This window comes from Saccopteryx bilineata, chromosome 2, assembly GCF_036850765.1.
Source record: "Saccopteryx bilineata isolate mSacBil1 chromosome 2, mSacBil1_pri_phased_curated, whole genome shotgun sequence".
Lineage (NCBI taxonomy): Eukaryota > Metazoa > Chordata > Mammalia > Chiroptera > Emballonuridae > Saccopteryx > Saccopteryx bilineata.
Genome location: NC_089491.1, coordinates 7,581,949 through 7,609,455, shown reverse-complemented (window position 1 = coordinate 7,609,455; position 27,507 = coordinate 7,581,949). Strand labels below are relative to the sequence as shown.

The 27,507-nt window shown below is 55.3% G+C and overlaps 2 protein-coding genes across 17 annotated transcripts in view; both read left to right on the top strand.

The window, feature by feature from the left end:
• Nucleotides 1–3,545: 3,545 nt before the first annotated feature.
• On the top strand, nucleotides 3,546–14,467 carry CERCAM (cerebral endothelial cell adhesion molecule). Its single transcript, XM_066256065.1, has 13 exons — nucleotides 3,546–3,779; nucleotides 5,191–5,301; nucleotides 5,445–5,562; nucleotides 7,180–7,314; nucleotides 7,474–7,678; nucleotides 8,463–8,582; nucleotides 8,910–8,986; nucleotides 9,101–9,207; nucleotides 11,028–11,160; nucleotides 12,432–12,559; nucleotides 12,732–12,935; nucleotides 13,333–13,587; nucleotides 13,971–14,467. The coding sequence occupies exons 1-12, from the start codon at nucleotides 3,583–3,585 to the stop codon at nucleotides 13,583–13,585; spliced, it is 1,788 nt and encodes a 595-aa protein (XP_066112162.1). The 5' UTR covers nucleotides 3,546–3,582; the 3' UTR covers nucleotides 13,586–13,587; nucleotides 13,971–14,467.
• Nucleotides 14,468–25,754: 11,287 nt separating this feature from the next.
• Nucleotides 25,755–27,507, top strand: part of ODF2 (outer dense fiber of sperm tails 2) — a 41,633-nt gene continuing 39,880 nt past the window's right edge. For 10 of the 16 annotated variants that reach the window (XM_066256046.1, XM_066256045.1, XM_066256061.1 and 7 more), the window contains exon 1: nucleotides 25,755–25,918. In XM_066256046.1, coding sequence (XP_066112143.1) covers nucleotides 25,755–25,918 — 164 coding nt within the window. Of the gene's footprint in view, nucleotides 25,919–26,993; nucleotides 27,231–27,507 lie in introns of all 16 variants that reach the window. The other 6 variants (XM_066256047.1, XM_066256063.1, XM_066256062.1 and 3 more) reach the window with 2 other exon arrangements.

Genomic DNA, 27,507 nt, shown 5'->3' with positions numbered 1-27,507 from the left:
GAGAGAGAGTTCCTGTACATGCCCTGACCAGGGGATTGAACCTGCAACCTTTGTGCTCTGAGACGGTGCTCTAACCCAGTGGTTCCCAACCCAGGCCGCGGACCGGTACCTGTGTGTGGCCCATTTGGTACCGCAGAGAAAGAATAAATAACTTACATTATTTCCATTTTATTTATATTTAAGTCTGAACAATGTTTTATTTTTTAAAAATGACCAGATTGTCCTGGCTGGTTGGCTCAGTGGTAGAGCGTTGGCCTGGCATGCAGGAGTCCCGGGTTCGATTCCCGGCCAGGGCACACAGGAGAAGTGCCCATCTGCTTCTCCACCCCTCCCCCTCTCCTTCCTCTCTGTCTCTCTTTTCCCCTCCTGCAGCCAAGGCTCCATTGGAGCAAAGTGGGCCTGGGCGCTGAGGATGGCTCTGTGGCCTCTGCCTCAGGTGCTAGAATGGCTCTGGTTACAACAGAGTGAAGCCCCAGATGGGCAGAGCATCACCCCCTGGTGGGCATGCCGGGTGGATCCCGGTTGAGCGCATGCTGGAGTCTGTCTGACTGCCTCATTTCCAACTTCAGAAAAATACAAAAAAAAAAAAAAAAGACCAGATTCCCTGTTACATCCGTCTAAGACTCACTCTAGACGCTTGTCTCGTAAGTTCTACAATTATATTTTAAAACCACAGTTTTTACACCGGTCGCATAATTTTATTTTGTGCATTTATCCATCCCACCCTAAAGGCCGGTCCATGAAAATATTTTCTGACATTAAACCGGTCTGGCCCTGGCCGGTTGGCTCAGCGGTAGAGCGTCGGCTTAGCGTGCGGAGGACCCGGGTTCGATTCCTGACCAGGGCACACAGGAGAAGCGCCCATTTGCTTCTCCACTCCTCCGCCGCGCTTTCCTCTCTGTCTCTCTCTTCCCCTCCCGCAGCCAAGGCTCCATTGGAGCAAGATGGCCCGGGCGCTGGGGATGGCTCTGTGGCCTCTGCCTCAGGCGCTAGAGTGGCTCTGGTCGCAACATGGTGACGCCCAGGATGGGCAGAGCATCGTCCCCTGGTGGGCAGAGCATCGCCCCTGGTGGGCGTGCCGGGTGGATCCCGGTCGGGCGCATGTGGGAGTCTGTCTGACTGTCTCTCCCTGTTTCCAGCTTCAAAAAAAAACACAAAAAACAAAAAACAAACAAACAAACAAAAACCAGTCTGTGGCCCAAAAAAGGTTGGGGACCGCTGCTCTAACCAACCGAGCTACTTGGCCAGGGCTGTCAGGATTTTAGAAAAGGCTAGTGAATGCAGAACGGTTTCCAGGGAGCAAGCCGGGTGTTGGGCGAAGCTGGGAGGCGCAGGGGCCCTGGTGAGTGGTGCTGATGCAGAGGCAGGCGGGTGGGTGGCCACATGCAAGAGACACTGAGGAGGCGGTCCTGCCAGGATGTGGTGATGGACGGGGCTGAGAGAGTAGGGCTTGTTATCTATGACTCCCAGGTCTCCAGCTTGAAGGACTGGGTGGGTGGAGGTGCCTGTCCCTACAGTTGGTAGGCCATCAAACGGGGAGCAGGTTTGGGGGAAAAACTGAGATTCTGTTTTGGACAGCTGGAACTTGGGTCTAGGTGGGCAGTAGAGACATAGGTCAGTTTTTCAGAAATGGAGTAAGTGGTCCATGTGGTCAGCTGCTGAAGAGAGCCCTTATGGGTGAAGAAGAAGTGTCTCTTGCGGGGAAGTGGCCTGGAGGATGCTGGTCTTGGCGGGAGCAGTGTGGCCAGAGCAGCCATGGCCCGTGTGGAGCTCTGAAGGGAGATGAGGAAGCAAAACAGGTGCAAAGCAGAGATTCCTCTCTCTCTCTCTCTCTCTCTCTCTCTCTCTCTCTCTCTCTGAGTGGGAGACAGGTATGGTTGCCGCTGGGAGCCAGCAGGCAGCTGGGGGCTTTGTATTTTAAGTTGGGGGAGATTGAAATCCTTTGGAATGTTGAAGGAAGGATCAAGAAGAGAGGGCGGTTGGCAATCCGGGAAGACAAGGGGATGGCATTTGCAGCTCAGGGGTAGTTCCATCATTCGGAAGGGATGCCTCTCATTGTACCAGGTGGCGAGAGCACAGGCTGCTTGTGGTGCAGAAGGCTGAAAGTTTGGAGGCTGGAAAGGAGAATTCCCAGGTGACAGCTTCTCTTTTCTCCACTGAGTAGCAGGGAGAGGCCTTAGGCCTTCCGCTGCAGGGCCATTGGGCCGGAAGTGGCTTCACCTGGAAGGAAGCTTCAGCTGGGTCTGGTGGAAGCTTTGGAGCCAGGCTGGAGGTCTGGACTCCAGGGTTCAGTGCCCCCACATCTTGCCCCGTAACTAGGCAAGTCCATTTCTTGCTGGGCCCCTAGCCCTCCCTCTCTCAGGGGAGATAAGTGTGCACAGATTTAGCCCTCCTCCCTGACACTGGGGAGAGGCTGAAGCGCGACCCAAAGGTGTTACAGGAAAATAGGCTTTCTTTGTAGGTGGGTAGGTGAATGGAATGGGAGCCTGGCTTCATCGGCAGTCCTGTCTTCCAGCCCAGGAATTCCTCCTGGGGACAGGCTCTGTGCAGAGAAAAGCTCCAACGTATCCTTGCAACCAGCCCAGATGAGGACCCGAGGTTCTGGGAAAGCAGCTTGCCCCAGATGAGTGACAGACGTGGAGCTGGAACCCGTCACTGGTGCCAACAGGCCCCTCCCCTTCCCTGCCCTCTCCTAAGAGAGGCTGGAGACCCCTTAACATTTCAGCGGGGCCTAGGACCCCAACTCTGCCCCAGGGGGAGGTTGTATCATCTGCTTTATCCTGAGGGGCGGTGTGGTGCTTCCTAGTTCTGCGCTTAGTCTGGACTTTGCTCTCTTAAAGGGTCGAAGCAGTGCGGGTGCCGGCAACAGAGGCGAGGACGATGACGCGCGGGAAACGCCAGGCTCGGACCGCAGCGGGATGGCGCGCCCAGGTCAGGAGGACCCCCTCGGAGTCTCCCCAGCAGGTCTCGCTGTCAGGCCCACGCGTTGCTTCGAGGTTCTGCAAAGTTCCGCCTGGGCCCGCTAGAGGGCGCCCGGCGCGACGGGGGGCGGGGCCGGGAACCCGGGAAGGGCCTCCAGGAGTCGGTCCTGCCCGGCGAGGTGGGCCGCTGAGGTCCGAGGGTCCCAAGGAGGGCAAGGGGGTCCGGATTCAGGGGTGTTGGGCGCTCGGTGAAGCCGGATTCCGGGGGTTGCACGCTCAGGGATTTGGAGTGGAGTGTTCGCAGGCACCGGGACGGCTCGGATGCCGTCACCCCAGACTCGCCTCTCTTCTCCCTTTCCCCCCTCCGGCGTGCAGTCGGGAGGACGCTGCTCCCGGGTCGCGTCTGGGGCGGGTCTGCTGGCCCTGGCCCTTGGGTGTCCCTGGCCAAGGAGAAGACACTTGAAAGTTCCCATATAGGAGTGGGGAGTGGGAGCCCACTTGAGGGGCACAGGTTCCCCCCAACCCACTCCGAGCTGCCTGGGCCCGCCCCCTCCCCCGCCCCGGCCCTGGGCCCCGCCCCGCCCCGGCCCGGCCGCCCCGCCCACTCCCCTCGGCCCGGCCGGGAGCCCCGGGGGCCGCCGCCGTCGCCGGAGGGCTCGCCATGCGCGCTGCCCCCGCCGCCCCGCTGCTCCAGCTGCTGCTCCTGCTGGGGCCGCGGCTCCAAGTTACCGGCGTCACAGAGCCGTCGCTGCCCGCCGTGGTCCTTGCCATACTGGCCCGCAATGCTGAGCACTCGCTGCCCCACTACCTGGGCGCTCTGGAGCGACTAGACTACCCCCGGGCCCGGCTGGCCCTCTGGTGAGAGAGTCCCTGGCATTGGCACCCACTGGGCATCTGCCCCCCAGCCCCGACGGGGCCATCTGCTCCCTGTCCAGACACCACCCAGACAGGCTCCTCCCTTTGCAGACAGGCCCTCCAGCCCCTAGCCCCAGGCAGGACCGCGTGCCCCCTGGCTCTGCAGACTGGCCTCCCAGGCCTCAGGTTGACCCTAGGACACCCACCCTGGCCCCTCCTCCTCCTCTTGGGACCTCCTCTGGGTGTAAGTTGGGCCCAGGCACTCTTGCTGTCAGCACCCAAACTCAACCCCATGGGACCTGTGGTTGGCTTGACTTGGAATGGAGCAGACAGGAACAGCTGGTGTCTCCTGGAGCCCAAGGCCGCAGGGATCCACAACACTGGGGGTTCCTGGGTAACAGAGGGGATGCTGTCAGCCCTGGGCTCCAGGCTGCCCTTCAGGGGAGTCAGACCTCCCCTCCCTCACGCTGGGCTGATTCCAGACTCTCTGTAGAGGGGTAGTCCTGCCAGCTGATGGCAGTGCCTCCTCTCTGGTACCCCACCCCAGATATCCCCACAGGGCACTGGATTCAGAGGCCACAGTCTGTGGAAGCCAGACAGGGAGGAGTCCCAAGCAGAGGCTGGGGATAAACTGAGAAAAATGACAAACTACCCCTCACAACACACCAAACTCGGGCTGGGGGTGGAGCCGTGGCCTGGGGAGGCTGCCCACAATTACCACAGTTTGGGAGTTTAGTGCCCACCCCTAAGGGACTTGACACGTAGTTAGTTTTCATTCCTGGGGAATTGGCTTAAAGGGACAGTGTCACCTAAAATCTGGACTCTCTGCTTGGTCCCCTCTTCCCACTCAGTCAGGGGAGCTCCTTCCCCAGGAGAGGAGAGGCTACGCTCAGTGGCAACCGAACTTGAGCCCATCAGCACTTCTCAGGGACACTCAAAGAGTGTGGTTTAGTTCTTATTACAACTTACGGGCAGAGAGAAGCACCAGCTGTTCTGTGCAGTCCTGACTCAGGGGAAGGGGCTGAGCTGTGGTCACACAGCAAGGAAAGAAGGTAACCAGGCAATGTGGCATGTGTGTTCTTCAAAACTGAAGAACATCTTTCAAAATGCACTCGAGTTCTCTTATCTTAGCCCGCTGGGCTGGCTCCAGCCTCAGCAGGGCATCTTACAGTTATAGAGGAAGAAAGTGAATCCCAAAGAGGGATGGGACTTGTCTTAGGTCACACAGTGGGTCACAGACCTGTGATGGGGACCTGGCTCCTGCTTCCAGCCCCTCCTCTATAGCATACCTACTGCTACTGCTCCTAGGAGAAGCCAGCCTTGCAGGTGTCAGTGCTCTGGGGTCCAAGGCTGCCCCGGGATTTGGTCCTTCTGTGGCCGCACCCACCCCCCACCCTTCCTCCTGTGTCCCCAGGTGCGCCACGGACCACAATGTGGACAACACCACAGAGATGCTGCAGGAGTGGCTGGCCGCTGTGGGCGGTGACTACGCAGCCGTGTTCTGGAGGCCTGAGGGGGAGCCCAGGTGCTGGTCTAGGGGGGGATGGTAGGCAACAGAGGAAAAGGGACAGCCCAAGCCACAGCCTCCAGGCCAGCGCTCTGTCCACTGCCCTGCAGAGAGGGAGAGGCACCTACTCCACGGGAATGTCTCTTCTCTGTACCCTTCAGGTCCTACCCAGACGAAGAGGGTCCCAAGCACTGGACCAAAGAAAGGCACCAGTTTCTGATGGAGTTGAAGCAGGAAGCCTTGACCTTTGCCAGGAGCTGGAGGGCTGACTATGTCCTGGTAAGAAAGCCTGGCCTGGGATTGGGCTTCCCATACAAGCCGGGGGTCCCTGACAAAAATGTGGGTGTGACGACCTTCTGTAGACTAGCAACCTGGGTCAGGAAGCAGACCAGATATTGAGCTTGGATTCCTCTGCTTAAGTGCAGACTAGATACTAAGCCTGGATTCCCGAGACATCCCAGGGTATACGCTGAGTCTGGTTTCCCGAACTAGAGCTCAAAATAGGTCTTTTTTTTTTTTAATTTTTTTTATTGATCTTAGAGTGATGGGAGAGGGAGAGAGAGTGGAAGAGAGAGAGAGAGAGAGAGAGAAAATATGTGGATTTGTTGTTACATTTATTTATGAATTCATTGATTTTTTTTTTTACAGGGACAGAGAGAGAGTCAGAGAGAGGGATAGATAGGGACAGACAGGAATGGAGAGAGATGAGAAGCATCAATCATCAGTTTCTCATTGCGAGACCTTAGTTGTTCATTGATTGCTTTCTCACATGTGCCTTGACCGTGGGCCTTCAGCAGACCGAGCGACCACTTGCTCAAGCCAGCGACCTTGGGTCCAAGCTGGTGAGCTTTCTTTGCTCAAGCCAGATGAGCTCGCGCTCAAGCTGGTGACCTCGGGGTCTCGAACCTGGGTCTTCCACATCCCAGTCCGACGCTCTATCCACTGTGCCACTGCCTGGTCAGGCCAGAATAGGTCTTTGAATCTACCCCCTAAGTCAGAGCTCTGATAAAGTTCTTAGATCAGCAACTCAGGTCTTATCTCTGGACCAAATCCCTGAGCCAGTCCCCCACACTCGATCCTTGATCCAGGAACAGATCTACTAGTTTGTCAGACCAGTGGTCCCCAACCTTTTTTGGGCCATGGACCGATTTAATGTCAGAAAATATTTTCACGGACTGGCCTTTAGGGTGAGACGGATAAATGTATCACGTGACCAAGACAAGTGTCAAGAGTGAGTCTTACCAAATTTTCTTCAAAAAAAAAAAAAAAAAAAAGAGTAAGTCTTAGACGGATGTAACAAAGGGGATCTGGTCATTTTTTTTTTAATTTTTTTTTTTACAGAGAGAGAGAGTCAGTGAGAGGGATAGATAGGGACAGACAGAGAGGAACGGAGAGAGATGAGAAGCATCAATCATTAGTTTTTTCGCTGCACGTTGTAACACCTTAGTTGTTCATTGATTACTTTCTCATATGTGCCTTGACCGCCGGCCTTCAGCAGACCGAGTAACCCTTTGCTTGAGCCAGCAACCCTGGGCTCAAGCTGGTGAGCTTTTTTTGCTCAAACCAGATGAGCCCGCGCTCAAGCTGGCGACCTCAGGGTCTTGAACCTGGGTCTTCCGCATCCCAGTCCGGTGATCTATCCACTGCGCCACCACCTGGTCAGGCGGGATCTGGTCATTTATTCTTTCTCTGTGGACCAGACCAATACCAAGTGGCCCACGGACTGGCACCGGTCCGCAGCCTGGGGGTTGGGGATCACTGAGTTAGACCTCTCTAAGGGAACCCCATTGGATTCTGGAGCCACTCTGGGCCTCTGGCAATCTGGAGGGATCCCACTCAGTGAATCCCTGGGGGGGCTGCAGCCCAGGCAAGGCTGTGACGTCCCCCTCCTCAAAGTTTGCAGACACAGACAACATCCTGACCAACAACCAGACACTGCGGCTGCTGATAGCGCAAGGACTGCCCGTGGTGGCCCCAATGCTGGACTCGCAGACCTACTACTCCAATTTCTGGTGTGGGATTACTCCACAGGTGAGGCCGGGGCTGGGGATTCAGGAAGCTCGGGGTTCTGGGAGGAGGGACACCGAGAGCGAAGAGCCTGAAGGCTTTGGGGTCTGTGCATGGCAGCAGGCAGCAGTGTGCTTGGGGCGGAGGGGGCCCTCTCACTGCCCAGAGCACCCCCTTCCCCAGGGCTACTACCGCCGCACAGCTGAGTACTTCCCCACAAAGAACCGCCAGCGCCGGGGCTGCTTCCAGGTCCCCATGGTCCACTCCACCTTCCTGGTATCCCTGCGGGCGGAGGGGGCAGCCCAGCTGGCCTTCTACCCCCCACACCCCAACTACACCTGGCCCTTTGACGACATCATCGTCTTCGCCTACTCTTGTCAGGCTGCTGGTGAGGACAGCTCTCCTTGATCATTCTTAAGAAGCCTCTGAGCCTTTGTACATGCTGTTCCCTCTGCTTTGCATGCTCTTCCCCACTCTGCAGTTCATCTTCACTCCTGCTTGGCCTTTGGGTCATACATAGCCTTTCTTTAGCTTGTTGCTCCAGTAGATTAAATCCTTTCTCTGGCTGTCCCCATTGTGGCACTTTCGTGGATTCCTCCCTCATTAGATAAATATTCCCCAAGGAGCTCATGACCCATAGAAGATAAAGAGTAGATAGATAATTGTAATAAAGGCGACAAATCTTGAAGAAATAAAAAGGCTGCCAGTGGAGGACAGCATGGAGGAGGCAAGAAAGGGTGTGGGGTTAAGTGTAGGGATCTGAGTAAAAGGCCATGGTGCTCGATTGTTCCGGGCGGAGGGGGGGGACGTTTGGGGCATGAAGAAATGGCTCCACCATGCGGTCTCTGCAGTGTAATCACTGGCTGTCGTCCTACGGAGTTTGCTTGTCTCACCCTGGCCCCCCAAGGGAAGGGATCTGTCCGTCTTACTTGCCATCATTGCCCATCACCCAGCGGTGCTCCACGAACATTGTTAAATGAATAAACCTCAGCAGAAGCTCCCTTAGGTATATTTCTTAGAGCCAAGCCCTTTCTCCTTCCAATCCCACAGGTGGGGATACCGAGTCCCAGAGAAGACTTACACGGGGACACTGGCAGACTGGGCCCAGGATCTCTCAGCTGGGGTCTGAGAGCCCTACCAGATTCTAGCACTCACCCACCCTCTCTCTGCAGGGGTCTCGGTCCACGTGTGCAACGGGCACCGGTATGGGTACATGAACGTGCCTGTGAAACGCCACCAGGAGCTGGAGGATGAGAGGGTCAACTTCATCCACCTGATCTTGGAAGCCCTAGGTGAAGGCTGGGAGCGGGGGCACCTGCCTGCTGCCACCACTCCCCACGTCCCCTTGTGCCCCTTCTTCTAGGCCCCATATTGAGGCCATCGGGCTTGGGGTCCCAGCCTCACCCCTAACTCCTTCCCTGGCTCTGGGCAAGTCCCGTTCTCCACTGGGCCTAGGCTTCCCATCTGTACAATGGAGGCAGGTGGATTCTGATCTCTGAGGGCCCTTCCTGCTGGCCGTTCTGCGGAGGAGGCTGGAAATGGGGAGAGGGGCTAGGACTCCAGGGTCACCGCTGACAAGAGCCATAGGGATTCACAATTGGGGGTGCTTCCCTCTGCAGTGGACGGACCCCCCATGTGGGCCTCAGCTCATGTGTCCCGACCCCCAAAGAATCCCACCAAGATGGGGTTTGATGAGGTAAGTTCCTTCAGCCTGCAAGACTGAAGGTCAGGAGGTGGGCAGCCCCCCCAGTGGGCGCTCCCAGCTTCCCCCAGCACCCACTCCCTCGCTCCCCTCCCCTGCCCCCCCCAGGTGTTTGTCATCAGCCTGGCCCGCAGGCCCGACCGCCGTGAGCGCATGCTGAGCTCGCTCTGGGAGATGGAGATCTCTGGGCGGGTGGTGGATGCTGTGGACGGCCGGTGAGGCTTCTGGGGATGGGGCTCCGGGCAGCCCGGTGGGGGGGCAGTGGGGTCCGCTGAAGCTCCGGGCGTGGGAAAAGCGGGTGGATGTGTTCAGTGAGTTTCCTGTTCCAGGAGGTGTTCGCACAGGGCCTGAGTCATTCTGTCTCAAGGAGTCTCAGGGCAGACCAGACCATATCAGGGCACCCACCCTTAGTTCACCAGAGGGAGGAGAGTCCAGTGGTTAAGGCCCAGGATTTGGAGCTCCTAAGCTTGGGTTGCAGCTCTGCCACTTATCAGCTGTGTGACTTCCACAAGTCACCCCCATCTCTCAGGCCTATTGTGTAAATGGCAAATCATGGTGCCTTCCTCCTAGGGGCCTGTGAGGGTTTGGGGCCTGACACAGTTAGTATTCTGAGGTTAGGTATTTTCATTATTTTTATCAGGGTTGTTTTTTTTAAATATATATATAAATTTGGTGAGACAGAGACAAAGAGACAGACAGGAAGGGAGAGAGATGCGAAGCATCAACTTGTAGCTGTATCACTTTTAGTTTTTCTTTTTCTTTTTTGTATTTTTCTGAAGTTGGAAATGGGGAGGCAGACTCCCGCATGCGCCCGACCAGGATCCACCCGGCATGCCCACCAGGGGGCGATGCTCTGCCCATCTGGGGTGTTGCTCTGTTGCAACCAGAGCCATTCTAACGCCTGAGGCAGAGGCCACAGAGCCGTCCTCAGTGACCGGGCCAACTTTGCTCCAATGGAGCCTTGGCTGCGGGAAAGGAAGAGAGAGAGAGGAAGGAGAGAGGGAGAGGTGGAGAAGCAGATGGGCGCTTCTCCTATGTGCCCTGGCCGGGAATTGAACCTGGGACTCCTGCACGCCAGGCCGACGCTCTACCACTGAGCCAACTGACCAGGGCCTCACTTTTAGTTTTTCATTGATTGCTTCTCATATGTGCCTTGACCCAGAGGGCTTCAGCTGAGCCAGTGACCCCTTGTTCAACCAGCAACCTTGGGCTCAAGGCAGCGACTATGAGGTCGTGTCTATGATCCCATGCTCAAGCTGGTGACCCCGCACTCAAGCTGGTGACCCCGCGCTCAGGCTGGCAACCTTGGGGTTTCCAACCTGGGTTCTCAGCATCCCAGGTTGACACTCTATCCACTGCTCCACCACCTGGTCAGGCAAAAGCCATATTTGTCTTTTTTTATTTATTGATTTTAGAGAGAAGGGAAGGTAGAGAGAGAGAAACATTGATTTGTTGTTCCACTTGTCTATGCATTCATTGACTAAATCTTGTATGTGCCCTGAATGGGGTTCGAACCCACAACCTTGGCATATCAGGACAATGTTCTAACCAACTGAGCTACCTGGCCAGGACTCTGGAGGTTATCCTTCTCCATCCTGGACGTAGGTCCCTGGTGGGTGGGGTGGGAGTGGACCAGTCACATTCCCTGGGGAACCCAGGGTTCCTCAGCCCCCTGTGACCTCTGCTGTTTGCTGCCTGTGTCCCCAGTGCCCCCAGCCCTTCTGATCACAGGACAGCCATCCTTTGCTAGGGCCTTTGCCATGCTCCCCATATTCATCCAGGGTTGCACCCCCTTGGGCCACCTCCCACCTCCCCCTGTGGACACCACCTGCCCTGTGGATCACTCTTGCCCGAGGTGGTTACAGTTCCCCCATCCAATCAATCACTGATGACTCCAGGCCATCCGAAGCTGTAGTAAGGCTAAACACCTCCTTCAAACCAGACTCCAGTGGGACTAACCGACATGCATGAGCCAGGCGCCCCCAGACAGGTCCTGGGCAAGCACCCCTCACCTCGTTACCCCCATCGTCCTCAGGACACTCAACAGCAGTATCCTGAGAAGCCTTGGCGTGGACCTGCTCCCTGGCTACCAGGACCCCTACTCGGGCCGCACGCTGACCAAGGGTGAGGTGGGCTGCTTCCTGAGCCACTACTCCATCTGGGAGGAGGTAAGGACCCACGCCCCGGCCCACCCCTCAGGGACGGCAGCCGCAGCCCTAGTCACTGCTTTGTACTCAGCCCTGGAATGAGTGGGTGCGTGGGTGAATACATTCACAAAGGAAAATGGCCTGTGGCTTTAAACCTCTGTGTCCAACCCTATACCTTAGTCACTGAGCATCTACTGTGTACTAGAGAATATTCTCTGAGAATATAGAGGAGAACCAGAAAAATGCAGCCCTGGCCATCCTGGGGCTCAGGGACCAGAGTAGGGTACAGACATCAAGAAAGAACCCACTTGCCTCAGGAGGGAGGTGTACATGCTGCCTGTGTGGACTGACCTGGCCTTCCAGCCTGGTAGGGGTCAGCGTGGGCCTCGCCATTGACAGACAGAGAGAAGAGCCTCCTTAGCAAAAGAAAACAGTAGGAGCAAAGGCCCTGAGGCAGGCAGGAGTTGGTTGTGTTCAGGGGCGGGAAGAAGAAAGGCCTCTGCACACTTCAACCCAGGGCCAGGGCTGTGAGTGACACCGAGAGGCCAGTGCTTGGACACTGGTCCACAAGGGGTGCCCCCTCCAGGAGGCAGTGCTTAGACTCACTCCTGGTTTTTATTTTTTGCTGTAGCCAGAATATGTGTGAGCTTATATTTCTGTTTTTATTTTTCCCCACAGTCTCTGAACAGACTGACAGATGACTGAGCTGATTTCATATTCTTTTAACATTTTCAAAAGTTACAAAGAGTGATTTTTCTTGGGATGTTGGGGGCTAGGGTCTCCCCCATGCTGCCCGGCCTCCCAGCTTCCTTCAGGAAAGCTCAGGAGGTAGAAGGCAGGACCCAGGCCCTGGAGTCCAGCAGGTGCAGGTTCAGACGCTGACTCTGCCACTTCCTGTCTGTGTGTCCTTGGATGGGTGGGTTCACCTCCTCACATCTGTGGTACAGGGCCATTGTGTGTGCTGCCCCGGAGGGCCCCTGGAGACGGGCAGTGACACTGTGGCCCCTGGGATGTATAGTAGCATTCGTTAACGCAGCACGGGTTCCAGTTGCCATCATGAGTCTACCTGGAGAGCTAGACAGGGCCTGGAGGGCCTTGAATGCCAGAGTGAGGCCCTGGGGTTTTAGTCCCCAGGCAGTGGGAGCCCCAGCAGGCTCTGCAGCAGCTGAGTGGTGTGGCCAGGACTAAGCATCAGGCATTTCGCTGAAGCCAGGGAGAGAGTCGGTGTTAGCTAGGTGGAAGGGGACAGCTTGAATCTAAGGAGCCACCTTCCACCCTGGTTCTTCGCACAGGTGGTGGCCAGGGGCCTGGCCCGGGCTGTGGTATTCGAGGACGACGTGCGCTTTGCGAGCAACTTCAAGAGGCGTTTGGAGAGGCTGCTGGAGGAGGTGGAGGCAGAGAAACTTCCCTGGGACCTGATGTAGGCAGCCTGCACCGCACAGGGGCAAGGGGGAGGGGCGGGCCTCTGCCGACCTGCCTCCTTCTGCTTGGAGCCTTCTCCCGTCCTGGTCCTGGCAGACGGGGTTGGGGGGGGGGGGGTCTGTGACATGTCAGGACCTACAGTGATCCTGGGACGGTGGATGTCACTGCAGCTACCTCGGCCGGAAGCAGGTGAACCCTGAGGAGGAGGTGGCCGTGGAGGGGCTGCCGCACGTGGTAGTGGCTGGCTACTCCTACTGGACACTGGCATACGTCCTCAGCCTGGAGGGCGCCCGCAAGTTGCTGGCCTCCCAGCCGTTGCGCCGGATGTTGCCTGTGGACGAGTTCTTGCCCATCATGTTTGACCAGCACCCCAAGTGAGTCTCAGCTCAGGGCAAGGTGACCCACCTCAGCAGGTAGTATGTCCCCTGGCTGGGCAGGTGGGGAGACTGAGGCTGGCAAAGTTGAGTCATTTCTACCAAGTCACCAAGGAGTAGTTAAGGAGCCCAGCCTCACCCTGGGGTCAGACCAACATAGATGTGACTTCTCTGCTGGCCTAGTGGCTCTTAGTTAAGCACCTTCCCAGTTCTGAGCCTCCGTTTCCTCATCTGGGAAATGGGGCTAAGAGAAACCATTCCTCTCATGCTCGTTGTGAGGTCTAGATGGGGAGGGCAGTGAGGCGCTGTGGGCAGGCGAGGTGCCCGGCTCCAGGCGGCATGAGGTCTGCGGGGAGGGGCTCACCTCAGCCCCCCTAAGCTGTCTCCTACCCCACAGCGAGCAGTACAAGGCACACTTCTGGCTACGGGACCTGCGGGCTTTCTCTGCCCGGCCCCTGCTTGCTGAGCCCACGCACTACGCAGGGGACGCAGAGTGGCTCAGTGACACGGAGACCTCCTCCCCCTGGGACGATGACAGCGGCCGCCTCATCAGCTGGACCGGCTCTCACAAGACCCTTCGTGGCCCCCGCCTGGACCTGACTGGCAGCAGTGGGCACAGCCTCAATGCCCATCCCAGGGACGAGCTCTAGGTGTGGGTGGGGCTCGGAAGAGGCCCCCAGCCTGTGGGCCTCAGTCTTTTCTCCCCTTCTGTGGCCAACTCTGCGTCTGGGTCTATGTTCCCCTTCTCGGCCTTTCTCTCTCTCTCTTTCTCTCTCCCTCCCTCCCCCCTCCCAGGTCTCTGTTTGTGTCTTTGGCTGTCTCTGCATTTCTCTAAACCTCTAGCTCTTTCTGTCTGCCTCTGGCTCATTGTTTCTGTGTCTGTTGGTGGCTTTGTCTCTGATTCTGTCTGTCTGTCTTCTCTGCTCGCCTCTGGCTCTCTGTGTCTCTGACTCCATCCGTGCATGTTTCTGTCTCTGCCCCTCACTGTCTGACCCCAGTTTTGTTTCTCTCCTTCTGCCTCTCTTGTCCCACCAGGTCCAGCTGGTGACTCTAGAGGAGTGCTCGGGAGCGGACCGAAGCTGTCTAGGGAGCACAGGTGGAGATGGCTGGCAGGAGCCACCACCAGGAACCACAGACCCACTGGAGACCTGGCTGCCACCTTCGGCATGGCCACTCTGCCCGCTGGCCCCGTCTTACATCAGGAGAAACCAGAGATGGGTCCGCTTCCCTGAGGTCACGTGGTGGAAGGGCAGGGCTCTCAGGCCCTCTTACCCTGCCTGCCTGCTTTGCGGCCTGGGGCGGAGGGAAGGAGGGAGGCTCAAGCTGGACAGACACAGGAGCCCTGCCCTCCCTGAGGACCCAGCTGCTAGGGCCCCTCTGCCTCCTTCTACCTCCACCTCAGCCCACCCCGCACCCCCAGCTTACAACCTGGGCCTCCCTGCCGGGGTCCACCTCTCCCCTGGCCGGTGGGAAGTGCCGGGAGCTGGGAGGAGGCCCCTGCATCCAGTAGGCCCTCAATAAAAGCCAGCTGGTGTTTGCACTTTATATGTGTCCGTGTTTTTTTGCACTGTCTGTTGTGTAACTCTTGGCTGAGCCTCTTTGCTTGTCACAAGGTCTGGAATGTATGGATGGGCAGTTGGAGCGACAGAGAGGGGAGGGCTGAGCACCTGGCTTCTTTGTCTCCTGGCTGGTCAAGTGGAGGTGGGAAGAGGCGAAGCCCAGCCCACAGTGAGTGCTTACCCGCTCAGTCCCCACAGTGGAACTGCCACGGTCATCATGGGCCTCACCCAGAGCCGCTCGTGCCTCCGGCCTGTGGACCCTCACTTGTGTGGCTGGAAGCCCTCTGGGGGAAGTGGCTGGGGGAGCTCGGGGCTCCCCTGTGGCCTGAACTGGGATGGTGGCTGGAGGGCGCTAGGTGGCAGAGCCTGGACCTTGTGGGCCCAGTGCCCTCTGTACGGGGCTGGCGATGGGGAAGGGAGCCCAGGGCATCTGAAGTCTGTCCCTGTGCTCGGAGTTAGCAGCTGCAGCTCAGGGTTCTTCTGCTCCTCTGCTCAGGAACTGCAGGCCTTCCTCTGCCTGCCCCGCCCTTCACTTCTCAGGCGGGCGCCTGGGCCTAGCGACTGTCTCCAGTGCCCGTTCTCAGGCACTGGAGGGGTGGGGCGGTGGCTGCCCTGGCCAACCCATGGTACAGGACCTGGCCCAGGCAGATCTCGGTTTCCTTCAGAGGAGCCTCCTCCCACGGTGGCCCCCGACTTGGTCTTGTAAGCATGTGGGTCCTGGCAGAGTTGGCCAAGCAGCCCCAGAGGCTGGGCTCTCCTTCTCTTTGTCCTGGGGATGAGGTCCAGCCTGCCGGGCTTTGGCTCCAGGACCTGGCATGGCTGTGAGAAGGACTTGGGGCCAGTGCTGCAGGATTGGTGATTTGTTTGTTCCAAGAATGAAAGCCATTGATCTGATGGCTCTGACCTTGAGCATGTCACTTCTCTCCACACTTTGGACCCCTTCATCTTTAAAATAAACATTTATTGAACACCTTCTATGGGCCAAGTTTAGGCACTAGGGATACAGCAGCAAATAAAACAGACATAAGGAATGATCCCTGACTTTGTGGAGCTGATATTCTAGTGAGGGAGACCGACACAAACAAGTAAATATTAGCAGGTAAGAGCTGTAGAGGAAAATGAGGGAGGTGATGTCGAGTATGACCTGAGGAGTTCACAGCTGGACAGAGACTTAAAGGAGGCGAGGGGAAGCGGTGGGGAAGTCTGAGGGCAGACCATTGCAGGCCGAGGGAGCAGCGTATGCAGCCGTCCCAGGGCAGGGGCACGACTGGCGGGTTCAAAAGCCAGCAAGAAAAAAAAAGAAAAAGACAGCAAGGTGGCCGGAGCAAAGTGAGCAAGGAGCAAGGTCTGGAGAGGATGGATCCAAAGTCAAGGCCAGAGCAGAGAGGACCTTGGAGGCCATGTTAGCTTTTATTCTGGCATAAGGAGCCCCCCGGGGGTTTCAGGCAGAAAAATGGCTTATATTTTATCATGATCACCCTGACTACTGTACTGAGAATGAACTGTATGTAGGGCGGTCCAGGGTAGAAATAGGGGCACCAGTTAGGGGGCTTTTAAAATAATACAGGCGTGACACAAGAATGGTGCCTCACACCAGGTTGTTGACAGCGGGGGTGACAAGAAGGTAAAGGCCACAGAACGTCTAGAGAAGAGGAGGCTTTTTACAGACAGCAAAGGCACTGCCCTCGGGTCTGCGTTAGCAGGGGCAACCCCACCTCGTCCTTCGAGGTTGCTGGTGGGTGACCCTTTGGGTCTCATCTCCTTCAAGCTCTTCGCAGACAAAGTTCCAAAAACAGCAGACAACTTTCCTGCTCTGAGCACTGGGGAGAAATCATTTGGCATACGAAGATTTCTGCTTCTACAGAATTCTTTGGGATTTACGTGCCAGGGCAGTGACTTCACGCGCCATAATGGCAGGGGCGGCAAGTCCCTCTACAGGGAGAAATGTGACGATGAGAATTTCATCTTGAAGCACATAGGTCCTGGCGTGTTGTCCATGACAAATGCTGGACCCAACGCAAATGGTTCCGGGTTTTCATCGGTGCTGCCAAGGCAGAATGTTGGAAGGCAAACATGTGGCCTTTGGCAAGGTGACAAAGGGCATGAGTATTGGGAAGCCCTGGAGCAACATGGGTCCAGGAATGACAAACCAGGAACAGGTCACCGCTGCCAGCTGTGAACATGCTTACGCTGTGTCTTATCTTAACCGCCAGCCCACCCCTTCCATAGCCCAGAAGAGCAGCTCCACCCGACTGCCCACAACAGCCTGTTCTTTTTTTGCTACAGTTCATTGGGTCCTAGGTTGTCCTTATCCCCTTCCAAGTCCAGCTGGACAAGGGAGTTAAGTTTATAATTATGAAAAACTAAACAGAGAAAGAGAGAGAGGAATTGAGGACGATGCCAGTGTTTTTTGTTTTGTTTTGTATTTTTTTTTTTTTGAAGCTAGAAACTGGGACAGTCAGACAGACTCCCGCATGTGCCCGACCGGGATCCACCCGGCATGCCCACCAGGGGGCAACGCTCTGCCCACCAGGGGGCGATGCTCTGCCCCTCCGGGGCCTCGCTCTGTTGCGACCAGAGCCACTCTAGTGCCTGGGGCAGAGGCCAAGGAGCCATCCCCAGCGCCCAGGCCATCTTTGCTCCAATGGAGCCTCAGCTGCGGGAGGGGAAGAGAGAGACAGAGAGGAAGGAGAGGGGGAGGGGTGGAGAAGCAGATGGGCGCTTCTCCTGTGTGCCCTGGCCGGGAATCGAACCCGGGACTTCTGCATGCCAGGCCGATGCTCTACCACTGAGCCAACTGGCCAGGGCCGATGCCAGTGTTTTTGGCAGAATTGCTGGAAGAATGGGACTACCATGAACTGAAATGGACCCGACCGTGGGTGGGGCTGGTTTAGGTGCTGGTTAACAGGTCACTTTTCGATGTGTTAGATTTGAGGTCCCAGTACAGATGTCAGGTAGGGGGTTGCATACTCGAGCCTGCAATTCAGGGTTCAAGTCTACGCTGGTGCTGGAACTTTGGAATTCCGTCCTGGCCCCAAACCACATACTACACCACCACTTACCTGTCTGCCCCTCCAAAGTTCTGATTCTGTAGGTTGTGGGTGAAGCCTGTCTGGTTTTGAACCAGACCACCCCAAGTCATTCTGACCAGCTGATAGGTTTGGGAACTACTGCTGAATCTACATCAAAGTAAAATTGACTTTGATGATTTTTGACCACGTAAACAGTCACGTCACCACCACTACAGTGCGATGCAGAATCTGTGTGCTTATAGAATACATCTTCCCCCCAGCTCCCCAGTGCCGTTCTGCATGCAGTCCGCTCCCTCCACCCACTCCAGCCCCTGAAGCCACTGGTCTGTTTTCTGTCCCTATGCTTTTGCCTTTTCCAAAACTGTCATATGGGTGAAATCACATCGTACATGGCCTCTCATGCTGTCTCTCTCTCTTTTTTAATTTTTACCCAGCATCATTTTATTTGGAAGTTTTATACAAACAGCTTTGGTTTTTTTAAAAAAGATTTTTTAATTGATTTCTATTTTAGAGAGAAGAGAGAGAGAGAAGGGAGGGAGGAGTAGGAAGCATCAACTCATAGTAGTTGCTTCTCGTACATGCCTTGGCCAGGTAAGCCCGAGGTTTCGAACCAGCGACCTCAGCATTCCAGGTTGACGCTTCATCCACTGCACCACCACAGGTCAGGTTATACAAACTGAGTTTTAATATTTACCTAATACTTTATACTATAGTTTCTAATATGAATATATAGTATGAAAAATGTGTTATAAAAATTTTTCTCAAGACTTTCAAATACCACCTGACCAGGCGGTGGCGCAGTGGATAGAGCATCGGACTGGGATGTGGATGACCCAGGTTCGAGACCCTGAGGTCGCCAGCTTGAGCGCGGGCTCATCTGGTTTGAGCAAAAGCTCACCAGCTTGGACCCAAGGTTGCTGGCTCAAGCAAAGGGTTACTCAGTCTGCTGAAGGCCCGCGGTCAAGGCACATATGAGAAAGCAATCAATGAACAACTAAGGTATCGCAACGAAAAACTGATGATTGATGCTTCTCATCTCTCTCCGTTCCTGTCTGTCCCTATCTATCCCTCTCTCTGACTCTCTCTTTCAAATACCACCTGACCAGTGGTGGTGCAGTGGATAGAGCTTCAACCTGGGATGCTGAGGTCCCAGGTTCAAAACCCCAACATTGCCAGCTTGAGCGTGGGCTCACCAACTTGAGTGTGGGATCATCAACAAGGTCACCAACTTGAGCCCAAGATCGCTGGCTTGGCTGGAGCCCCGCCCCCCAAGTAACGTAGGAATCAATGAACAACTAAAGTGACACAACTACAAGTAGATGCTTCTCATCTCTTTTCCTCTCTCTCTCTCTCTCTCTCTAAAAAAACAAAACAAAAATCTTTCAAATACCTCCCAATATGCTCTAGGCTACTATTCAGAGAGGGCAAATATTTTGGTTCTCTCTCTCTCTCTCTCTCTCTCTCTCTTTCTTAGATAGATAAGCAGGGAGAGAGAGAGACAGAAACATTGAGCTGTTCTTGTATGTGCCCTGACTGGGGATCGAACCAGCAACCTCTGTATTTTGAGTCAACACTCCAACCAACTGGGCATTCTGGTTTTCGATGATGTCCTGCTGTGAAGAATGTGGGAAGCCTTGCCCTTAGGCACACTTGCTGCTGAGAGTGGGCAAGAACAGTCAAGAACAGTGCTTATTAATCCTCCCTGATGGGCTGCTTATACAGTTGTGTGCAAGGGACAAGGGGTTTTCATATGAGTAAATGGCAGTGACTGTTGGACATGGCTGATTGCCAACTGTCCTGCCTGTTCAAGGAACTTTTTGTCTCCTTTCTGGTTTATTTATTTTTATTTTTATTTTTTAGAGAGAGACATGGCCCTGGCCGGTTGGCTCAGCGGTAGAGCGTCGGCCTGGCGTGCGGGGGACCCGGGTTCGATTCCCGGCCAGGGCACATAGGAGAAGCGCCCATCTGCTTCTCCACCCCCCCTCCTTCCTCTCTGTCTCTCTCTTCCCCTCCCGCAGCCAAGGCTCCATTGGAGCAAAGATGGCCCGGGCACTGGGGATGGCTCCTTGGCCTCTGCCCCAGGCACTAGAGTGGCTCTGGTCTCGCAGAGCGACGCCCCGGAGGGGCAGAGCCTCGCCCCTGGTGGGTGTGCCGGGTGGATCCCGGTCAGGCGCATGCGGGAGTCTGTCTGACTGTCTCTCCCCGTTTCCAGCTTCAGAAAAAAATAAATAAATAAATAAATAAATAAATAAATAAATAAATAAAAGAGAGAGACAATGACAGACAGAGACAGAGACAGACAGGAAGGGAGAGATGAGAAGCATCAACTCATAGTTGTGGTACTTCAGTTGTTCATTGATTGCTTCTCATACGTGCCTTGACCAGGGGACTCAAGCTTAGCCAGTGGCCCCTTGCTCAAGCCAGCGACTTTGTGCTTTAAGACAATGACCAGGGGATCATGTGTATGATCCCACACTCAAGCCAGCAACCCTGTACTCAAGCTGGTGACCTCAGGGCTCTGAACCTGGGTCATAGCATCCCAGGTTGATGCTCTATGCACTGTGTCACTATAGGTCAGGCTCCCTTCTGGTTTCTTAATTGAATTGTAGATACTGGAGAAGAGTCTTCCTTGGACAGTGGTGGTCTCTGCACACCTTGGTGTGGTCTTGTTAGCCGCACATGGGCCCTGGGGGCAGAGTAAGCTGGTTTGAGTTCCATCTCTGTCCTGACCTTTCTCTAACCTCCGTTTTCTGCTCTGTAAAATAGGGTCAGTCCTTGTGCCGATCTCACTGATTATCGTGAGGATTCATGAGCTAATGCAGGTGGCATGGAGGCAGTCATAGAGGGAGTGCTGCAGTGATGGCTGCTGGCATCCCGGTGGCCTTCCGGACCGTGACAGAGAGATTCAGGATGGAGGAGGGAGGTCTCTCTGAGTCAGAACAAAGAGTGGGGGCTCTGGAAACAGATGGCCTAACTTCCAGTTCCACCTTCATTGCTACTTAATTGCCTGTGCCACTTGGGCCAAGTCCTTCTCCTTGCTGTAAAATGCTTCAGTTTCTCCCTCTGTAAAATGAAGGGGCACAAGGTTTTCTCTCCAAGATGCCTCCCGATGGTCTGGGAAGTGGTTCCCAAACATTAGAGTGCAGCCGAATCACTTGGAGAACTTATTAAAACACAAATGGCCTGGGCCCTGGCCGGTTGGCTCAGCGGTAGAGCGTCGGCCTGGCGTGCGGGGGACCCGGGTTCGATTCCCGGCCAGGGCACATAGGAGAGGCGCCCATTTGCTTCTCCACCCCCCCCCCTCCTTCCTCTCTGTCTCTCTCTTCCCCTCCCGCAGCCAAGGCTCCATTGGAGCAAAGATAGCCCGGGCGCTGGGGATGGCTCCTTGGCCTCTGCCCCAGGCGCTAGAGTGGCTCTGGTCGCAGCAGAGCGACACCTCGGAGGGGCAGAGCATCGCCCCCTGGTGGGCAGAGCGTCGCCCCTGGTGGGCGTGCCGGGTGGATCCCAGTTGGGCGCATGCGGGAGTCTGTCTGACTGTCTCTCCCCATTTCCAGCTTCAGAAAAAACAACAACAACAACAAAAAAAACCCACAAATGGCCTGACCAGGCAGGCGGTGGTGCAGTGGATAGAGCATCGAACTGGGATGCAGAGGACCCAGGTTCGAGACCCCAAGGTTGCCAGCTTGAGCGTGAGCTCATCTGGTTTGAGCAAAAGCCCACCAGCTTGAACCCAAGGTTGCTGGCTCCAGCAAGGGGTTACTCGGTCTGCTGAAGGCCTGCGGTCAAGGCACATATGAGAAAGCAATCAATGAATAACTAAGGTGTTGCAACGTGCAATGAAAAACTAATGATTGATGCTTCTCATATCTGTTCTTGTCTGTCTGTCCCTGTCTATCCCTCTCTCTGACTCACTCTCAGTCTCTGTAAAAAATAAATAAATAAAATAAAATAAAAAAACACAAAAAAAAAACCCCACAGGTGACTGGGCCCCACCCTAAGAGTTTCTGATTCAGTACGTCTGGGGTGAGGTCCATGAATTTTCATATGCTTTTTTTTTTTATAGAGACAGAGAGAGAGTCAGAGAGAGGGATAGACAGGGACAGACAGACAGGAATGGAGAGATGAGAAGCATCAATTATTAGTTTTTCATTGCACGTTGTGACACCTTAGTTGTTCATTGATTGCTTTCTCACATGTGCCTTGACTGCGGGCCTTCAGCAGACCGAGTAACCCCTTGCTCGAGCCAGTGACCTTGGGTCCAAGCTGGTGAGCTTTTGCTCAAACCAGATGAGCCAGCACTCAAGCTGGCGACCTCAGGGTCTCTAACCTGGGTCCTTCCGCATCCCAGTCCAACGCTCTATCCACTGCGCCACCGCCTGGTCAGGCTTCATATGCTTTTGGTGCAAGGAACACAGCTGGAAGCTGCTGGTTTGGGTGACCAGAGAACCAGGACTCTCAGCTGAGCCCAGCATCCATTTAATCTCAGAGGCAGGGCCAGTGAATGGCTAGTCAGAGCCCAGGAGGAGCCAAACCTTGAGAGGGGCCTAAAAGAATTTTCTCTTCCAGCTGCACCCGGGACTTGAGATCTGTCAAGTCACCTGGAAGAACACGCCAGAGCACTCGGGAGCACAGACTCCTGTCCCCAGGACAGTGCTGTGGGAGCTGCAGCAGGTCTCTAGAGGAGGTGCTCCTGGGTAGAAGTAACTGGTGATCAGGCCCTGGGGCGCAGGGGAAGGCTGGAGCCTGGGCTGGAGAAGTCAGGGGCTGCAAGCTGCAAGAGGGCGGGGCTCAGACTGGGGATGCAGCTCCTGTACCTGTCCTTACTTCTAACCAGCAAGACAAGCCGACATTCGTTGTTGACATTTAGAAAAACAGAATGAGAAGAAGAAAATTGCCAGTGTTGTCAGATCTGTGTTGGCTCAGTGGATTAGGCATTCACCTGGAATGCTGAGGTCACTGGTTCAAAACCCTGGACTTGCCTGGTCAAGGTACATATGAGAAGCAACGCTGAGTTGATGCTTCCTGCTCCTCCCCGCCCCGACTTTCTCTTTCTCTCTCTCTCAAAAATCAATAAATAAAATCTTTAAGAATTTTTTAGTGTTAGCATTTTGTGATACTGTCTTCTGGTTTATTTTTTACTTTTTTTTTTCTTTACAGAGACAGAGAGAGGGATAGACAGGGACAGACAGACAGGAATGGAGAGATGAGAAGCATCAATCATTAGTTTTTCGTTGCACATTGCAACAACTTAGTTGTTCATTGATTGCTTTCTCATATGCGCCTTAACCGCGGGCCTTCAGCAGACCGAGTAACCTCTTGCTTGAGCCAGCGACCTTGGGCCCAAGCTGGTGAGCTTTCGCTCAGACCAGATGAGCCCGCGCTCAAGCTGGCGACCTCGGGGTCTGGAACCTGGGTCCTCCACATCTCAGTCCGACGCTCTATCTACTGCGCCACCGCCTGGTCAGGCTGGTTTATTTTTTATAAAGACTTTATTTATTCAATTTTTAGAGAGGAGGGAGAGAGAGAGAGAGAAGGGGGAAGAGCAAGAAGCAACAACTCCCATACGTGCATTGACCAGGCAAGCCCAGGGTTTCAAACTGGCGACCTCGGTGTTCTAGGTCGATGCTTTATCCCACTGCGCCACCACAGGTCAGGCTGTCTTCTGGTTTAAAAAAAAGATTAATAATCTCTTATTTCTTAAGCGGGGCAGTGGTCCCATCAGTGCCTATTTTATTATACATCCTCAGTGGCCCAGGTCGACGCTCTATCCACTGTGCCTTCACTGGTCAGGCTCCCTTCTGGTTTCTTTATTGAATTGTAGATACTGGAGAAGAGTCCTCTTTGGATGGTGGTGGTCTCTGCACACCTTGGTGTGGTCTTATTAGCCACAACATGGGCCTCAGAGGCAGAGAAAGATGGTTGGAGTTCCATCTCTGCCCTTTCTAGCTCTGCCCTTTGGGCAAGTGTCTTGACCTTTCTCTAGCCTCAGTTTTCTGCTCTGTAAAATGGGGTCATTTCTTGTGCCAATCTCACATGACTTGTGAGGATTCATAAGTTAATGCAGGTGGCACAGAACCTGGCATAGAGGGAGTGCTACATTGATGGCCGCTGGCATCACGATGACTTTCCAGACAGTGACAGAGCAAATCAAGATGGAGTAGGGAGATCTATCTGAGTCAGAAGAAAGAGTGGGGGCTCTGGAAACAGATAACCTAACTTCCAGTTGCACCTTCATTGTCTGTGCCACTTGGGCTGAATATGTTATGGGCTGAATTGTGTCCCCTACAGTTCAGATGTTGCAGTCCTAACCCCTAGAACCTCAGAATGTGACCTTATTTGGAAATAGGGTCATTGTACATGTAATTAGTAAAGATGAGGTCATATTGGAATAGCGTGTGTCCTTAATCCAGTATAACTGGTGTCCTTATTAAAAGGGGAAATTAGCACTCAGACTTGCACACAAGGACAATACAATGTGAAAACTGAAGTGTTGCTACCAAGAAGCTACTAAAAGCCAGGAAAGAGGCCTGAAACAGATCCTTCCTCAGGCCTTCAGAGGCAGCATTGTCTTGCTGATACCTTGATCTCACACTTCTAGCCCCTAGAACTGTAAAAGCACACATTTCTGCCTGACTGGTGATGGCTCAGTGAGTAGAGCATTGGCCTGGGGTGCTGAAGTCCCAGATTCAAAACCCTAAGGTCGCTGGCTTGAGCACAGGCTCACCAGCTTGAGCATGGGGTTTCCAGCTTGAGCCTGGGATCATCAACATGAGCCCATGGTCATTGGCTTCAGTCCAAAGGTCGCTGGCATGAAGCCCAAGGTCACTGGCTTGGGCAAGAGGTCACTGGCTTGGCTTGAGCCCCCGATCAAAGCATGTATGAGAAGCAATCAGTGAACAACTCAAGTGATGCAAATAGGAGTTGATGCTTCTCATCTCTTCCTCTCTCTCTAAAAGTCAATTAAAAAATGTTATCCCTCTAAGAAAAAGAAAAGAAGTTTATCTTGGGAGGGAAGAAGGACGTCTCTCCCTCTGAAGAGGGGAGACTTAAGAGTGGAGGAAGACAAAGATGAGGGAGGGTAGGAAAAGGTGGAGGGAATCCTACTTGATGGCTTTATTTTTTTCTATGAAAAAAGATTTGGAGTATGGGATGAAGAAGAAGCAAAGATTTGGAGAAGCCACTGTGGGGTGGGGAGGGGGTCTGTGGACAAATACAGCAATCGCTGGGCAATGGAAAGGCTCAGCTGAGGGTGGAGGCAACAATTTGTAGGTTTGGCCTTTGCAGAACCTCAGATGGTTGGGTTACAGGGATATGGGGATACATTATTTACTCAACACGGAGAATATAAATGGGTCAAAGGGAGCAGAATGACACCTTAACACGGGAAAGTGAATACGGTAGGCCATCAGACTGGGAAAGCAAAGCAGAAACGCAGATTTTTGTTTGGAGAGGGAGCCATTGAGATTTAAATTTTCAGGTGGATCAGTTGTGCAACCCTGAGGGTGCATGGCTGTGGTGCGGGGGAAGGTCATGGAGACGATCCTGTCAAGGAATTGGAAGCCAAGTGAGCTCTGAGAATGTTAAAGTCTCCCAGAATCCAGAGCGGCACCATGAGACACTGGACAGCCCCCTATGATTGGCTGACAGCGAAGCATAGTTGAGAAGATGGCGGCTCAGGGAGAACCTCAGCAGACTAGGTCTGTACAAACAGTGGCATCATTCAGTGTTCAGGAGGGCAGTGAAGAGCAAGGGGAAGTCAGACCCTTCCTCCTGTCTGGACAAAGACAGAGGTGATGTGGGAAGTGGCGAGTCAGGGCGGTGTGTAGAGGCTGGCTCCATCTCTGCACGAACAACAGAGTAGAGAGAAAGGGCTGGATTCCCAGAAGCAGGGCGCTCTTCGGGCCAGTAACTTGTTCTGTGCCCCACCTCTCCGCCCAGTTTCCTAAAACGTATCAAACGGAACAGCTTTAGACTGTGGCGCTCTTCTGAGTTCTGGGACTCCAGGAGGACAGAAGGCAGGGTAGAAATGGCGGAGGAGGACAGCAAGCCCAGTACCGTGGGGCCAGCCAGGGCAAAGCCCGCTAGTGGCGTCGCGAGTCTCCATGGCGACGAGCCGCGTGGTCCGGAAGTGGGCGGAACTTAGTGCGGGGCGGGGGATCTCTGTGACGCCAGCGGCCGGGTCTAAATGGCGAAACCCGAGAGGCTCACCGGGGGGTTTGAACTGGCCAATGGGCGAGCTCCCGACCGGGTGTCGGAAAAGGAGGCGGAAGCGGGGAGGAGCCGCCGCGGGAGCTGGACTACATCCGCCGCGGCGTCTCCATGGCACGACCCTGGCCACCGACTTCAACGACTTCATAAGGAGACGTTTCTGGGCGCAGCCGTGTCGCTCTTGGTGAGAGGCCGCCGGCGGGCGAAAGCTAGGGCGCTCCGAGGCGCCCCGCGGCCGCCGCTGGGGCCGGTTCTTACGGGCGGGATGTCCCCGCCAGGGTCGCCGTCTCCCGCTGTCCCTCTCGGGTCGCCCCCCGCCTGCCGCCCTCAGGCGCGCTCGTCCCGTTCCCATCCGAATCTGGCCCCCCGCCCCGCCCACCGGCGCGGGCCTTCTCCTCTCGCTAACTGGCCAGTCGGCCGCCTTCCCTTTCACCTGGCCACCGGCGGGGCTCGGCTCGCTCCTCCGCTGCCCTCCAGCAGTGCTTCGCCCTTCTCTCTATGGGCAGAAACTGATCCCTACCTCCCCGCTGGTGGGTGGTCGTCCCTTTTCTCCGCCGACGGAGACTGGCCCCCCGCCCTCCTTGCCTGCCTGTGGGCGTCGCCTCGTCCGCCCTTCGCTCCCCGCGGGCCTCGGCGCGGCAGTTATTTGCCCGGTCTTCCTGCGCGGCGCTGTCCCCCCGGGACCGCCTCCGGGGCCCTGACCCCGCGGTAGCAGGTTCACCTGCCCGCGGCCCCGTTGTGCTGCCGGAACGACCGGGCGTCTAATCCGCTCTAACTCGACCGCTGCTGCGACCAGGAGTATTTTTCCCCTGTCCTAGGGGGCACCACTCCTGGCCGAGCGCCCCTTTCCCCCGGTTGCCTCGGCTTTTCCCTCCTTTAAATGCTATTGGTTCTCTCTGGGTATCTCTTCAGCGGGGAACGCCCCCTTCTCCTAGGAGACAGTTGTCCTGGCCCGGCCAGTAGTATCCCTCCACACCCTCAGTTCCCTGCGCGGGTTCCGGCCCTTTCGGGCCCACTTGGGTCCTAGGGATTCTTTTCCACCCTCCACACACGCCAGCCAGCACCTCAGGTTTTCCTCCTGGTGGCCCCCCACCCTCCCTCCTGTCGGGGCCTGGGCGTGGTAGTCCTTTCCCTGCAGTTTCTCTTCCCGTGCCTCCCTGGGGTGGGGAGCTCCCATCTACCCTCGGTACCCACTTTCCAGCGCCCACCCGCCACCCCGCAGGTCGCTCAGCCTCTCCTCTCTCCCCCCACTTTGGCAGGACAGTTGCTGTGCGACTTGGACAGTAGAGAGGAGCGCATCCCAAGTTTTCATCCAACTGCCACCCCCAAAGCTTCCACCCTTCTCCCCTCAGAGAGGACGTTTGATGCCGGGCCCCTGAGATTCTCATTGACAAGCCCCTCTGGGTCCCCCTGAGCAGAGCCTGCTGACCCAATTGCCCACCTTTGGGGCTTTGATGCCTAGTCATGTCTGCCTCATCCTCAGGCGGCTCCCCCAGGTACTGCCAGTGTGGGGGGCACCTTTGCCTGAGGGCAGGGAAAGGTGGTCAGGGGCCCCCAGGGCAGGCTTGCTGGAGGCTTCTCTTTATAGCTTCTCTGTTCAGTGTATTGAAAGTCTGGACCAGAATATTTTGAAGTCATTTTTAAAGGGAAGGAGGGGAAAAGTGCATGCACGCAATTCCAGCTTTGCTCCCTCCCTCCCTTCCTTACCTCTCCCCTCTCTTCCCAGTTGTCCCAGTTCCTGGTAGCAAAATATAGTTACTATTGTTGTCTCAA